General features: G+C 53.4%; 1 protein-coding gene across 2 annotated transcripts; it reads left to right on the top strand.

The window, feature by feature from the left end:
- Positions 1–1,485: 1,485 nt before the first annotated feature.
- LOC110140624 (serpin A3-7-like) lies at positions 1,486–9,968 on the top strand. Of its 2 annotated transcripts, none has more exons than XM_020899153.2 (5): positions 1,486–1,592; positions 3,403–4,038; positions 5,838–6,108; positions 8,362–8,512; positions 9,543–9,968. In XM_020899153.2, exons 2-5 carry the CDS (start codon positions 3,405–3,407, stop codon positions 9,741–9,743), a joined length of 1,257 nt encoding a protein of 418 aa, XP_020754812.2. In that variant the 5' UTR covers positions 1,486–1,592; positions 3,403–3,404; the 3' UTR covers positions 9,744–9,968. The 2 variants fall into 2 exon arrangements, with proteins under 2 accessions (XP_020754812.2, XP_020754813.2); XM_020899154.2 differs by having other exon boundaries at positions 1,495–1,588.
- Positions 9,969–14,443: the final 4,475 nt, after the last annotated feature.

The raw sequence follows: 14,443 nt of genomic DNA, 5'->3' as shown, positions 1-14,443 counted from the left end.
TTGGAAAGACTGTGGGCAGGAGGAGAAGGGGACAACAGAGGATGAGATGGTTGGATGGCATCACCAACCTGATGGACATGAATTTGAGCAAACTCTGGGAGATAGTGAAGGACAGGGAATTCTGGCATGCTGCAGTCCATGGTGTCACAAAGAGCTGGATGCAACTTAGCGTCTGAACAACAAACGATGCCACACTATGCACAACAACAACAAAAATGTTATTTTATTAGAGCGCACATTCAGTATTATCTGACTAAATCTTCACAGAGATGTCCTCCCACCCCTTTCCAGTCAGGGAAGTGTTGTTATCTGCATTTTAGAGTTGAAGAGTTTAAGGTTGATCGATTTCCAGTAAATTGCTTGGGTTCAAACAGCTGGCAAATAGTACTTTCAGAATTGAAGGTTACTTCATATAAAAGCCATAACCGCACCATGAAGCCAGCAGTTTGCAAACTGTGCTTGATGGAACCCCTAGCAGTCCCCAGGGGTCTGTCAAGGGTTGTCATGGCTCAAGGGTGGCGACTATGAGGGATGAGCGGGTAGGTTTGTACCCTGAGCCCGGAAAATAGCTGAGATTGGCTCAATGAGGCATCTAAGACATCAATATCAGGGGTGGAGGACAACTGGCTCTTACACTGAACCAATAGTGATGGACAGAAGGGTGAAGGTCAAGGCTGAGACCATTGGCCCCAGACACTTGAGCTCCTGACATTCTCTGGGGTCCTCAGGCTCACATCAGCCCTGTGGGAATGAGAAACGAGTGCCTCAACTTGCAAATCAAGCTGCATACAAGTAGCTTATAGCATATTAACAACCATGTGTGAGGACCTTCCCTGGTGGTCTGGTGGCTAAGACTCAGCACCCCGATGCAGAGGGCCTGGGTTTGATCCCTGGTTAGGGATCCCACATGCCAAAATTAAAGATCCCACCTGCCTCAACTAAGACACAGCACGGCCAAATGAAAAACAAAACAAAGAAAAACAAGTGTGAGTTTGTGTTTGGAGATTCCTATCACATAAAGACACGTGCACACATACACACTTCAAAGAAAATTGACCAATAAAGACACACAATACAATGCTAACTTGGGATTTTCCTGGGGGATAGAGTTCTAGGGGATATTTTCCAAGTTCTTCTTCACATTTTCAGGGTTTCTATGTGATCCTCAATGAGGATATCAGAAACAGGAATAAAACACTAATAAGAGTCAATAATTCTTTAAAAAGAACAATAATTTGGAGAAATTTTCAATGGCCCATTTGATGTTTTCTGAGTTGTCACATGTTCCTCAATCAGTATTTTATAAACAGAAGAAAACTCTAACACAGGATAGGCTTTTTGTGTATGCTTATTTTGTGGTTAGCTATTTCGGAAATGAGATTGTTTGAGTAGATCTAATGAAACCTGTTACCAGGAATAGTCATCTGCCCATTTCCAGTCAGAGGACAGAACACTGTGCTGTCCCCGCCTACATTTCACAAGCCTGGGAGGAGGGCTTTGCAGGATAAATACACAGCAACACCCGGGAAACTCCAGCATCCGGGCAGGCGGCGGCCCTGGATCCACTGCCCACATCCTGCTCTCCCAGGCAGGTAATCCGTGATGCTCCCACACTGGGAGCCAAGGGACCCCTTTCCCAGGGTGGTTCTGGCCTCAGTCAGGAGTCGGTAGAACCTGAGGCAGGAGGGAGGCGAGAGGACATGTGTCCGATGCTGGGGGCTTCTGAGCCCTCTGAAGGCCAGTCCTTCTGAGTCTCAGTGTTCATCCTGCAAAGGGAGGGACATGCCAACAGGGCTTCCGGGGGTGTTTCTGCTTCTGACTCTTTGGGGTTGTGATTCGAGCCAGCTGTGCACTGCATCCAGCTGTGCATCCGCCGTCAGGTCAGAGCTCTCCCGAGGGCACTAAGGTGCGTCTCCTTGCCTGGCACAGGGCGCTGCTCTCAGAGAGCTCTGGGGACAGAATTAATGCAGTGGATCCCTCTGGACAGAGGGCTCTCCAGGGGGTTTCCTGGGCTCCACTGTGCCTTTAGGGGCCCTGGCCAAGCAGAAGGGAGGTGAGTCTGCTTAGAAATAGAGCCGTAACCTGGCCAAATAAAAAAGCACCCTTTCTTCCGGATAATTTTGGAAGAAAATATTTAACTCTTCTTGAAAGAAACCATTGCATCAGCCCTGAGCAAACTACATAGCTGGGGCAGTTGATCGCCTCTGTCCTCAGGCTTGTCCGAAGGCCTTTCCCCTGGGCTCTGGCTGAGATGCAGCTCAGGCTCCTCCCCTCCTCAGTCTCCCCACTTCCCCCCTCACCACCCCAGCAGTGCTCTGTCCTCTGAATCCTGAGATGAGGGGGCAGAGCCTGAAGGGAAACAGCCCTCTTTGCTGAGGTCACCAGTTTGACCTCAGTCTCTCCTGGAGATTTCCCAGGCAGTAGCTCTCTCCTCTGTCCCCAGGGATCACAAGTCTGGCTTGTTGAGTCCTAGAAAGTGCCGCTTGTGGAGGTGGTGACATGTCTGGAACTCCTCTAAGGAGCCCAACACCTTCATCCTGTATGTCACCTGAGCCATTCCATATGATGGACGGAGGTGGGAACTGAGGATCAGAGAGGTTCAGTCACTGCTCGTAACCACACAGCACTCACAAGTGGTCCAAATGAAATCCTCGACCAGGTCCTTGAGACTCTGAGCTCACCTGCTTCTCCTCACTAGGAGGCCTTTCCAGGTTCTTGTTGGAAACACCCCCCACGTGCCCACCTGGCAGGGCTGAGCAGAATGCTCTGCCCTCCTCGTTCTTTGCACCAGCCCTGCTCAGGGCAGCCAGGCTCCAGCACGGCGCCCGCTGCCTGCGCGGCCTCTCTCCTGAACCCTCACTGTGAGCAGGCACCTCGACGGGAGCGCCTCCCTGAGGTCACACCCTTGTCCTCAGAGGCGGGGAGAGGTGCAGTGTCCTCTGATGAGTGCAGGGCTCCTTCCTGGGGGGACAGAGAGGGGACACGGTGGGAAAGGGCCCGGCTTCCCAGGCCTCTCTGACGGTGTCTGCTCCCGGAAGGGAGATGGGTTCTCACCGGCCAGCACCTCACACCCATCAGCAGCTTCCCCACCCTGGAGCCGGGCACCCCAGGCTCCTCCCCCTCACTCCTCCACGGCTTGCCGGCTTGCCGTGAGACCTTGGAAAAGCCCCTTCCCCGCTCTGCCCACTCTCTCCACCGGGGAAATTGGTACCAATCACAGCACTTGGTCAAAGGTAAGAGGGAGCCCAGAGCCCCCTCATGGGTGTTGGGAGCCCAGGAGGGTGCCTACCCCCGGGAGGTCACAAAGCAGCAGGTCCAAGAGAGCAGAGACCATGGGAGATAGCGGGTGGGGGATGGGGCGTCATCTGACACTCAGAGACTTAAAGGAGCTTTGCTTTTCAGACATGAGGGCAGAGAGAATGTCTACCCTCCTGGCTCTTGGGCTCCTGGTGGCTGGACTCTGCTCCAGTGTCCACTCCCTCCCAGAGAATGTGACCCCTGAAAAACAGCACAAAGGGGCATCTGTGGATGACCACTCATTAGCCTCCAGCAACACCGACTTCGCCTTCAGCCTCTATAAGAAGTTGGCTTTGGAGAACCCCAATAAGAATGTCATCTTCTCCCCTCTGAGCATCTCTATAGCCTTGGCCTTCCTGTCCCTGGGGGCTCGTGGCTCCACTGTGACGGAGATCCTGGAAGGTCTCAAGTTCAACCTTACAGAGACCCCGGAGACAGAAATCCACCAGGGCTTCCAGCACCTCCTGCAGACATTCAGTCGGCCCAGCAATGAGCTGCAGCTGAGCGTGGGCAATGCCATGTTCATGCCAGAGGAGCTAAATCTGCTGGACAAGTTCAGGAAAGATGCTGAGGCTTTTTACGCCTCTGAGGTTTTACCCATCAACTTCAAGGATTCCGAAGCTGCCATAAAGCTTATCAATGAATATGTGAAGAATAAAACTCATGGAAAAATTGAGAAGCTCTTCAATGATCATGACCAGCTCACAGATTTAATCTTGTTGAATTATATCTTCTTTAAAGGTGGGTGCCTAGTTTGGGGTTCAGAGGAACAGACACTTATTTTATGAGGCTTTAGTACTCTTGCCTGGAAAATCCCATGGACGGAGGAGCCTGGTAGGCTGCAGTCCATGGGGTCTCGAAGAGTCGGACATGACTGAGTGACTTCACTTTCACTTTTCACTTTTATGCATTGGAGAAGGAAGTGGCAACCCACTCCGGTGTTCTTGCCTGGAGAATCCCAGGGATGGGGTCGCACAGAGTCGGACACGACTGAAGCGACTTAGCAGCAGCAGCAGCAGCAGCCCTCAGCTTAAGAGGCTCGGGCACTAAGGCCCTGCCCCAACCACTGGATTTGAGTGTCTAAGGATTTCCCAAACTCAATGGTCTTTACAGGACGTTAGTGCAGGGAAGCTGCTAACCCTTCGTCTGACGCAGAGGGAGAGTCTTGTTTTGACTTACTCTTACCCGGCTGCTAGAGGAAGGATCTTCCCATTCCCATCACTCATGCGTGTGCCCTTCCTGATAAGGTGGTGGTGGAGCGCGCGGGAACCCTCAGCTCTGCCCACCATGGGCTGGTTCTGACCTGCTGGGGGACTTGGTCTCTGGAGCCTCCCGGTGAGGCCGGTGGTCTTCACGGTGAGACAGACTCTGAGGAGCCTGCGCATCCCCAGGGTCTTCATCCGTGCTCCTCTATCAGCTGAGGGTGGAACAGGCCAGGCCACCATCCGGGAGCAGCCTCTGCAGAAGGGAGCCCCCTAGACAGGCTCCTCTCCCAGCTTCGAGCTGGTCTGATGCCCGGTCCCAGTGTCAGGAGGTCAGCATGGCAAACCTCGGCTGGATATTCACAAGGGGCGGAGTAGAGGCAGATGGATTTTGCACAGGGAGCCATCTGTGCAAATAGGGACCCAGAGGTGGATTATCAAGTCAGGATGTGGTCAGCTGTGTAAGAGAGACACCAACTCTTGGAGACAAGTTAGTCCAGAGCTGCGGACTCCTGGCAGAGTCCAGAGCAGGCCTCTTGGGCCACAGTGGTTGTCTGTAAATGAAAGCTTAGAACTGAATTATTCTTAGCAACGCATCCATGTCTGTCCTGCTATGTTTGTTTTTTGAGTTTTCTGTGCTTCCCTTTCCTATTCCACCTTCGGACTTTCTCCTTACAAGTCTCTTCCCCAGGGGCACCCAAAGTAGCCTCCCTTTCTGTCTACCCCTGCCTCTAACCTTGAGGGCACAGGCAGGGCTGGAAACAGAGCAGGAGGTGGAGGTAGATACACATTCCATGAAGCCCCAGAGCTCTAAACTCCTCTAGAAATCCCAGCCTCAGCGAGGATGCATCCTCCTGGGTGGAGACCCGAGTCCTCTCCTCTATTGACCCTGCCCTGCCCTCCGGGTCCCCATGTGGTTCCTGTTCCAGCTGGGCTCCCAAGGCTGCAGGGAGGTGTGTCTGCCCTGAAAAGTCAACTACTAACCCCTGGTCACTAACCTACTCCCTTGAAGGACCAGGAGGTCCCATTTGTCCCCAGACTCAGATACCCCCGTCTCTCCTTTCCTTCCACATTCCTGTTGATTTCCTGTGGAGTACAACTAACCAGGTTTATTTCACGCCCCCCCTTCTCAATCCTGACTGGTGGGGTTCACCGCCATCCCCAAGGGCTTACCCATCTTCCCAGGAGTATGTGCACCCCTGGCAGGCCCAGCCCTAGAGGCACGTGGTAGGGGGCACAGCTGGTGCGGGAAGGGTCTTCCCCACTGAGGGCCCAGGGCAGAAGAGGGAGAGGACACAGCCCTGTACTCAGAGTCCTCATCTACTCCTTCTCCTCCAGCCCAGTGGAAGACGCCATTTGATCCTGACCGTACATATGACTCAGATTTCCTCGTGAGCGAGGACACGAGGGTGAAGGTGCCCATGATGACCCTTGGCCTGGAAACCCCTTACTTCCGGGACGAGGAGCTGGGCTGCACGCTGGTAGAGCTCACATACACCAGTAACGACAGTGCCCTCCTCATCCTCCCCGACGAGGGCAAAATGCAGGACCTGGAAGCCAAGCTGGACCCGGAGACGCTGATGAGGTGGCGAAAATCCCTGCACCCCAGGTAACTCCCCTGGACCCGGAGTTGTGGGTTCACCTGCCTTCTCGGTCCTTCCCCCTCTTCCTGGACTCCTGACCCCCAGCATCAGGGCCTCAGGAATGTCCGGGGGCGGGACAGTGGTGGGAGAACCCATACTGAGATAACTTTGCCTTTTGCTACCTTAGGGACTTTAAGCCAAAATTTTTCCTTCCATGGGATGATGACATCAGAGGAGGGGAGGGCAAGAGGACTGAGGGTCCCTCTTACATCAACATGTATTGAGCCAGGAGGATTCTCAACACATCACCCACCGCTGATGCGGTTCTTTCTTTGGCTCCACCTTCTAACAGTGGAGAGGAAGAGAGAGAATCGGGATCAGATGAGGGCTCAGGTGAGACAGGCCCTGAGGACAAGCTGTCTTTCCATCCTAGTCACTCATTTATTCACTCATCCACTTAGCACTTGTTGAATTAGTTAATGAAGGTCATGCAATGTCTAAGGGAATAATTTAGATCCTGAGTCGGCAAATAAAGCACTAAATTCCCCACCTTCACCGCACTTAATTTGTAATTGGGGGAGACAGATAAAAAATAAATAACTAAATAATTTTTGTATTCAGAGAGATGGGAAATGGTGAGGTGAGGGGAAATAAAGGAAAAAGAGAAAGAAAATTGGACCCAGGGGTGGTTTGTAATTATAATTAGGATAGCCCTTAGGTGATGTTTGAGGTGAGAGACTGAGTCATGTGGATGTCGCGGGAAAAGCATCGCTGGCCAAAGGAACAGCCAGTGCAAAGCCTCTGAGGCAGGAGCGAGCCTGGCGTGGTTGAGGATTAGTGAGGCCAGAGCAGGAGAGCAGAGGGAGTGAGAGGGAAGCTGGGTGAGGTCGGGGTTCTCAGGGAGGACTACGGTCACTAGGGCCTTGCAGACCCCTTGACTCCCCCACTGTCGAAGGGAAATGGAAATTCATCACAAGGTTTTGAGTCAAAGAGTAAAAGATCTGAGTGATGCTTTAGAAGAATCACCCAAGGTGCTGAGTGGACAGCAGACAGCACAGGACAAGCAAGGAGGCAGGGAGGCCAGCCAGGAGCCCAGTGGGGTCACCCGGGAGAGGGCGCTGGGGGCTGGACCAGGAGGAGCCGGGAAGTGTGGGGAGGGGTCGGGCTCTGGGTAAACCGAGGGTAGACACACAGGCCAGGAGGTGGGCTTCAGGAGACCGATCTCAGGGGGACAGGAGAGGGAGAGGCAGTGCTGTGCCAGGGTCTGAAGGGGGCAGATAGGGAGGGGGTGTGGGCAGCTGTGCGGGGGCACCCCACAGTTTAAGGGGAGTCTCAACCTCCTCATATTTGGCATCTAAGACCAGACACCCTGACAAGAGTCTTTAAGGAAATACAGACTGACAGAGAGGGAGGGAAGCCTCGGGGTGGGAGACAGCATCTCTTGCTCCAAGAACCTGCTGGCGGCTTGGCTCAGAAGCTGTAGCTGTCCTGTCCTCAACTGGGAAGGCCAGATGGAGACTCTGAATTGGATTATTCAAGTCCCCAAGTCCCTTGACTGCAGCCCCCAGCCCCCATGTGCCCTCAAAGCCCCTTTCAGCTCCTTCCTTCCCTGCCGCCCACACTCAGGCCGCCCTTGTGCTGTGGAGCAGCCCCTCTGGCTTCCCACATTCCTGCAAGTGGATCCACCTCCTCCTAGGCTCTTCTTCACCAGTCAGCTCCATCCCCTCCCCTGAGACTCAGGCTCCATGCCACCTCCTGCAGGAAGCCTTCCTGGTGCCTGTGGAGCAGCCTCCCCTGCACAATCTCCCAGCAACTGTGAAATCCCTGTTGGAGGAGGGTATTTTCCTTGCCCTGCAGCCTTAAGGTGGGACCTTTGTGGGCAATACCACAGCCCAGCCCTAGGGACATTGAGTGAGTGGTAGTTGCTCAGTCATGCCTGACTCTTTGCAACCCCACCGACTGTAGCCTGCCAGGCTCCTCTGTTCATGGAATTCTCCAGGCAAGATTACTGGAGTGGGTTGCCATTTCCTTCTCCAGAGGATCCTCCTGACCCAGGGATCCTGCATTAGATCCCTGGGACATTAGACTCCTGCGGTCAGAAATGCATAATTAGGAATTAAGGAGAGTTAGCCTGAGGGGTCTAGACACTGAGGAAGGAAGTTCATCTTTCCAGTGTCAAGGAGGTGGTTGGAAATGAAACCACAGATCAAACTGTGAGGTGGAAGAAAGGCAGACACTGTGTCCAGCATGAGTTCAAGTTTATCTTTCTCATTTCCTAGATATATACATAAACTCAGGCTGCCAAGGTTTTCCATCTCCAGCGACTATAAGCTGAAAGACATCCTTTCCCAGCTGGGTATGAAGAAAATTTTCACCAGCAATGCGAACTTCTCAGGAATCACAAATGAACACAAGCTGGCAGTTTCCCAGGTAAGTCTAAACTTTGGACAATTCATCCTTCTTAGAGGAGCTTGAACAGGGACAGACAGGCAGATGTTTGGCTAATTCTGAATTTGCAAATTCATTGAATTTCCTATAAATCAATCACCCTCCCCAGGACTGGGTTGCAATCATACTGGGAGTTATGCCCACCTTCCCTGAAATATAATGTGACCAGGAGTCCATCACTGGGAAAGAATTCCCCTGGAGTGGAATCAGTGGACCCTGTGCCAAGCTCTGCTTTTCACGCCTAAAGAGGCAAATTGTTAAAGTCCTGTGGCCCTCAGTTTTTCCATTTATAAAATATGGTGATAGTTCTTACCCAGCATGAAGAAACTGGCAGAGCAGGTAAGAGGTACTAACAATGGCTCAGGGTCAGCGTGATGAATATATACTAAGAGCAAGAGAGAAGGACACCAGGGGTCCTGGCACTGCCATCCTAGAAGCAGAGGTTAGAATGAATGGGGGTGGCTGAATAGCCCTGCAATCTCCGCTGCACCCCACCTGCCAGAGGGCTTGGTAAAGGAGATACAGGGCCATGGGGCCTCGTGGTCCAGGGCTGGGAAGCCAATCCTAGGCAAGATAGCTGAGGGCTCAGGGACACGTCAGCTGGGGCCACAGTGGTGCAGAAAGCAGTGCCACTCATGTGCAACTTCAGCATGGAAGGACTGTGGACAGTTCCCTGAAAGAAAAACGCGTCGATCTGGCCCCTTCCCCTACACTAGGGGGTTCTTGGGGGACAGCAGAGTCTGTGGACTCAGAGAGGGATCCAGATCCAGGAGCCCCTGCTGTTTGCCTCTCTGACCCTGGGCGCAGGACTCTCAGCTTCACTTTCCACATCCATGCATCACAGCAACAAACCAGCTGACAGTTGGATGGGAGGACAGACAGATTGAACAGGTTGACAGCGCAGTGACAGACCAGGAGCAGGTGGATGAATGTCGGTCTCCAGAGGCACTCAGGCCCCTGCTCACACCCTGCCTCCCCCGACTCCAGTGGGTAATGTTTGGTGTCCCCACAGGTGGTCCACAAGGCCGTGCTCGACGTGGGCGAGGAGGGCACGGAAGGAGCTGCTGCCACAGCTGTCCTAGTGTTGGGTTCATCCTTGATACCTAACGAGTTAACTATCAGTTTCAACAGGCCATTTCTGATTTCCATATTGCACAAAGACACTCAGAGCATCATCTTTTTGGGCAAAGTCACCAACCCCAAGGAAGCCTAGAGCTCCCCTCCTCCCTAAGAAGCTGGGTGCCCAGGTCCCTGGGAGCAGCCTGGCCCCTGTGCACCGAGGCAGGCCCCGCCCCCTGCAACTGCCTGGCCCCACCTGCTCATCCTTGAAAGGTGACAGCGACAATGCTAGGGGCTCCGTGTGCCCAGGGGCTGTATGCCTGGTGACAAGGAGGCTCTGAGCCACGGAACAACAATAAAGCACCTTCCTTGGACTGGATGCTTACCTGTGTGTCTCCACCCTGCTGCTGGGCCCCAAGGCCAAGCCCCTTGACCTGCCACATACGTTCAGCCCACCCCACCTCTGGGCCCCTCTGCCTCAGCCTCACCAGCAAGCCCAGGAGCAGGCTTTGAGCCTGTGACCAGGCCCACTGGACCTCAGGACTAGGACTGGGTGGGGCCCTTGCTGCCGATGACCACTTCCGGGGGCTCTGGGTCCAGGTCAAGGTTCACTCCTCCCTCCCCAGGACCTGGGCTGTCCCCTCGTGCCTACATGCAGGGGCTCTGACCCTGCCCTCTGCGGGCACAGCCCCTGGACCCCTCCTTCCTGCGGCTGAGCTGGGCCTCCTCCCCCAGGATCACCCCTCTGCCCACCAGCTCCCCAACCTGGGAGACCAGCGACTTCCAGGTTCCCAGCTGAGCTCCTCCACTGCCCGGCCAGTCCTACCTCCTCCCCTGACAGAGGATCTCCATCAGCTGCCACTACGGTGGTCCTAGGAGTGAAAGAGCAGTGAACACACATCGTGTAATAAGAGCAACACACAGCCCTTCATCCCCCTGATGTACAGGGGCTGTGAGATCTCTAGGAAGAGCACACAGTAATGACGACATCACCCACAACTGACGTCTCTTGGAAGAGATCTCTCCTCCAAGCAAGCTGCTAAGACCTCTACCTGGAATAACCCATTTAGTCCTTGTGTCACATGAGACACTTGCTGTTACTCATCCCATTTTACCAATGGGGAAACTGAGGAACAGAGAGGCTCGGTAATTCCCCCAAGGCCACACAGCTAGAAATTACTGCCAGCAAGATGTGATCCCAACCAGATGGATGTCAGAGGAACACTCTAAACCACAAAGCCACTCAAGCCATAACGATTTTTGCAGCAATGGCCCTCATGGGACTTAGAATATAATGGGGAAGATGGGTGATGAACAAAGGAATTGGAGGCTGAGAGGGGAGGACCAGACTCAGCGGGAAGTCAGGGAAGGCTTCCTGGAGGAGGGGATTGCAGTGCTGCCAACAAAGGAAAGGTAGAAGGTTGTGGGTAAACAGAGAGCAGAGTGTTCCCAGCAAGAGAAAAAGTGAGGGGAGCATTTTCAAGAAAGGGAAAGAAATTGGCACAACTGGAGCAGACAGTGAGGAGCTGCAGAGAGCATGGGGCCATGATGGAGCCGCTGGAGAACCGGGGGCCTGGGGCTCAGCGAGGGTTCTGGGAAAGTTCCATAGTGTCCTAGGCAGCTTTAAAGGGATTTAAACAGAGGGTTGATATGAGACTTGCATGGTTTCCAGGAGGCAGGTTAAGGATCTGCTCAGGGGAAGTTCAGGAGAGAATCAGACAGGCGGGAAGCATCAGGATTCATCCTCCCAGGATGGGCATTTGAGCACGGGTGGAAGGAGGTCCCCTAAGCTGAGTACCAAGGGGTGTAAAGAGGAGGACACCCAAAAGGGCAAGGCACCAGGGAGAGGAACAGTAGGGAGGGGCAGGGAGCCCGGGAGGAAAGCCATCACTCCAGGACCACGGGAGAGGCAGACAGGAGACGAGGAAGGGGACTTAGGGGTAAGGGGAGAATGAGTGGTTCCTGGGATGCAGTGATCTAAAGCCACAGGGGGGCGGGGCAAGGACAAGGTGAGCAGAATGAGGGAAGCCCCGCCATGGCTGGAAGGTGAGAGAAGGCGAGCCAAGAGGGGGTGCTGTCAGCTTTTCTAGAGGTTAGCCTTCAGCCTGGCAAGAGCTGGGCTGGAGTTGGCTTGTGTGTTATAAAGATGCTGCTAGTTCCTTGGGTCTGTTTGTGTGAACTTAGGAGAGATTCAGGAGGTGGGATGACCAGCAGCAAGTCTGAAGCATGGCACAGTCCTAAGGGAAAGTTAATAGATGTGACTTGACCGCACCCTTAACCCGGGGCTACACAGGAAGAACCCAGGGGGCTGGCGCCCAGAATCCCTGGAGAGAGCAGAGTGCCTGGGATGGAGGAGGTGGGAGGGGATCCTGACCAGTGGAGCATGAGAGTTAAGGTCAAGACGTCCCCCGTGAGGGACAGGTGGGCTTCCTGACAGGATGCTGTGGGTTCTCCTTAGTTCCAAGGCCTCTGCTGATTTCCAGAGTAGGAGCCAACGTCCTTGCTGAGTGGTATTTGCCCTGCGGGTGGGGTAGGGGGAAGCCTGAGATGGGACAGAGGGGACCATGGTGTCATGTAGATCTGCCAGGCTCTGCAAGGGGTTCCCTGACATCTGATTCCAGGAATTCCTGGTTCTCGCCCTTCCGAGTTGTGGGTTCTCCGTCTCCCTCCTTGGCAGTCTCCTTGTGGAGTTTGAGATGCCATCTGCAGGGCTGAGGATGGAGGTGGAGAGGCCTGAAAACAGGGCCCAGAGAGACATGTAGTCATGGGTCTGAGACTTAGCGTGGGAGGACACAGCCTAGGGCAGAAAGAGTTGAGGGTGAGAGGCCTGGGGTCACCGGAATGGGCATAAACAGCCTGTTGGGTGTTGGTTAGACGGAGAAAGCCCACTCTGCCCCCTGGCACAGGGGTGGGCCTCCTTGGCCCTCAGTTTTATCATTGACAGTGGGATAAACGGTAGAGTGTGTGTGTGTGAGTGTGTGCATGTGTACATGTATGAACACGTATGAGAAGACAGGAGGTCTGTTATGCCCGTTGTCGGAATCCCCGAGCAGGAAGAGAGAAGGCCTCCAAGACAATGCAACTCACACAAAAGGAAGTTTATTGCTGACTCGAGTCAGGACTCCTGCCGCATCCAACGCAGTGGTGCGGGGTCAGAGAGCCCCGAGCCCAAGCTGTTACACAAATTTATAGGGTGAGCACACGCCATTGGTAGTTGGTTTAAGCGGATTGCAAAGCAATTTCATCGGTCAAAACTTTCACGTGCACGGGACTTTCCCGGGGGTTTCCGCCCCGTTCCTAATTGGCAAACAGCGGTCAGTGTTAATCGAAAGCTGATCCAGGTGGCCTGATAATCTTACCACCCAGAAGTAGGAAGGCCTACTCCTAATCTAAGCTGCCTGCCATGGCATTACTTCTGCTCACCTCACATTCCCCCCTGTCTGTTTTTCAAGTAGAGGAATCTTCCTCTTTTCCATCTTGGGTCACTGACACTATAAGTGGACCCAGGAAGGTGGAAATTAAGGTAGTCAGCCAGGGGGACCATTGAAACCAAGACTCAAACCATCTCTGCTGGGCTTCCCGTTCTCTCTTTCATTGCGCCAGTCCCTCTCTCACTTTTGACATAGATTCTCTTACCACTCTTGTATGGTCTGCATAGCATCTACAGCAGCTCGTAAGGAGGAAAGCCCTTGGCCTTGCAGAGAGTGAAGCTTGGTTAAATTGCACCTGTATCTGAGGTACTTGGCCCTGGGGATTGCACCACAGTCGGGGCTACCAAATCTGTTTCCTATGTCCCATTCCCGGGGCCCATCACAAGAGGTTACACAGCTCCAGCTCCTGTAATAATAGCTTTCCATGCCACCACAGGTTTTCCAGTTATTTCTTATGTTGCCTGGGCAAGCGAGGAACCCTTCTTCGCCGAGTTTTCTCCCGGTCCCTATGGCCCCCCCATGGCCCGAATTGTGGGTATTTCCCCAGGGGTCCTTCCCCGGGGAAGACTCCCCTCAGATCCGCACGTGATTGCAGTGAACCCAGGGTCCAATCCCGTCGACCTTGACAGCGGTAGGAGTGGTAAGGAGAACAACATAAGGGCCTTTCCATCTAGGTTCTAATACTTTAGATTGGTGCCGTTTTACCCAAACCCAATCACCTGGGCCAATATTATGTGAGGGGATGGCCCCCTTATTTTGACCCTCGTGTATCTCTCGAATCAATTTCCAAACATGGTTATGCACCTTACTTAATGCCATCAGAGTTTGCTGGAATTGTCCCAAAGTCCTGCTCCTGCCAGCCCTAGACTGAACAAGGTTGCTATGGTGATTGCACTGATTGGCTCTCTCTTTTGTCTTAGCATTTCCCGGTCCCAATGTGAGTACATAATCTCTTCAGAGTGGTTTAAGATTTTTGGCATTACAGCAATCAAGACACAGAGGGGGTGGCAGGCATTTTCCTTCGAAAATAGGACACACAGGAGGGGGTCTTCCATACAGAATCTCAAAAGGGGTAAGATTCAGCTTATAACGGATGTTGCGTGCCTGAAAGAGTGTGAAGGGAAGGAGGGTCACCCAGTCCCCGCAAGTCTCTATTGCCAACTTTGTCGAAGTTTCTTTTAGGGTCCGATTCATTCTCTCAACCTGTCCTGAGCTCTGGGGATTACATTCACAATTTAACTTCCATTTCGTCCCCAGGGCTTGGGCCAGCCCTTGTACAATCTGGCTCACAAAGGCAGGTCCGTTATCAGAGCCCATAGTCACTGGCAGCCCGTACCTAGGCACTATCTCCTCTAAGATCTTTTTAGCAACCACTATTGCTGTCTCTCCTTTAGTGGGGAAGGCCTCCACTCACCCCGAGAAG

This window comes from Odocoileus virginianus, chromosome 16 (assembly GCF_023699985.2).
Source record: "Odocoileus virginianus isolate 20LAN1187 ecotype Illinois chromosome 16, Ovbor_1.2, whole genome shotgun sequence".
In the NCBI taxonomy this organism is placed as follows: Eukaryota; Metazoa; Chordata; class Mammalia; order Artiodactyla; family Cervidae; genus Odocoileus; species Odocoileus virginianus.
This window is presented reverse-complemented; position numbering and strand designations above follow the sequence as displayed.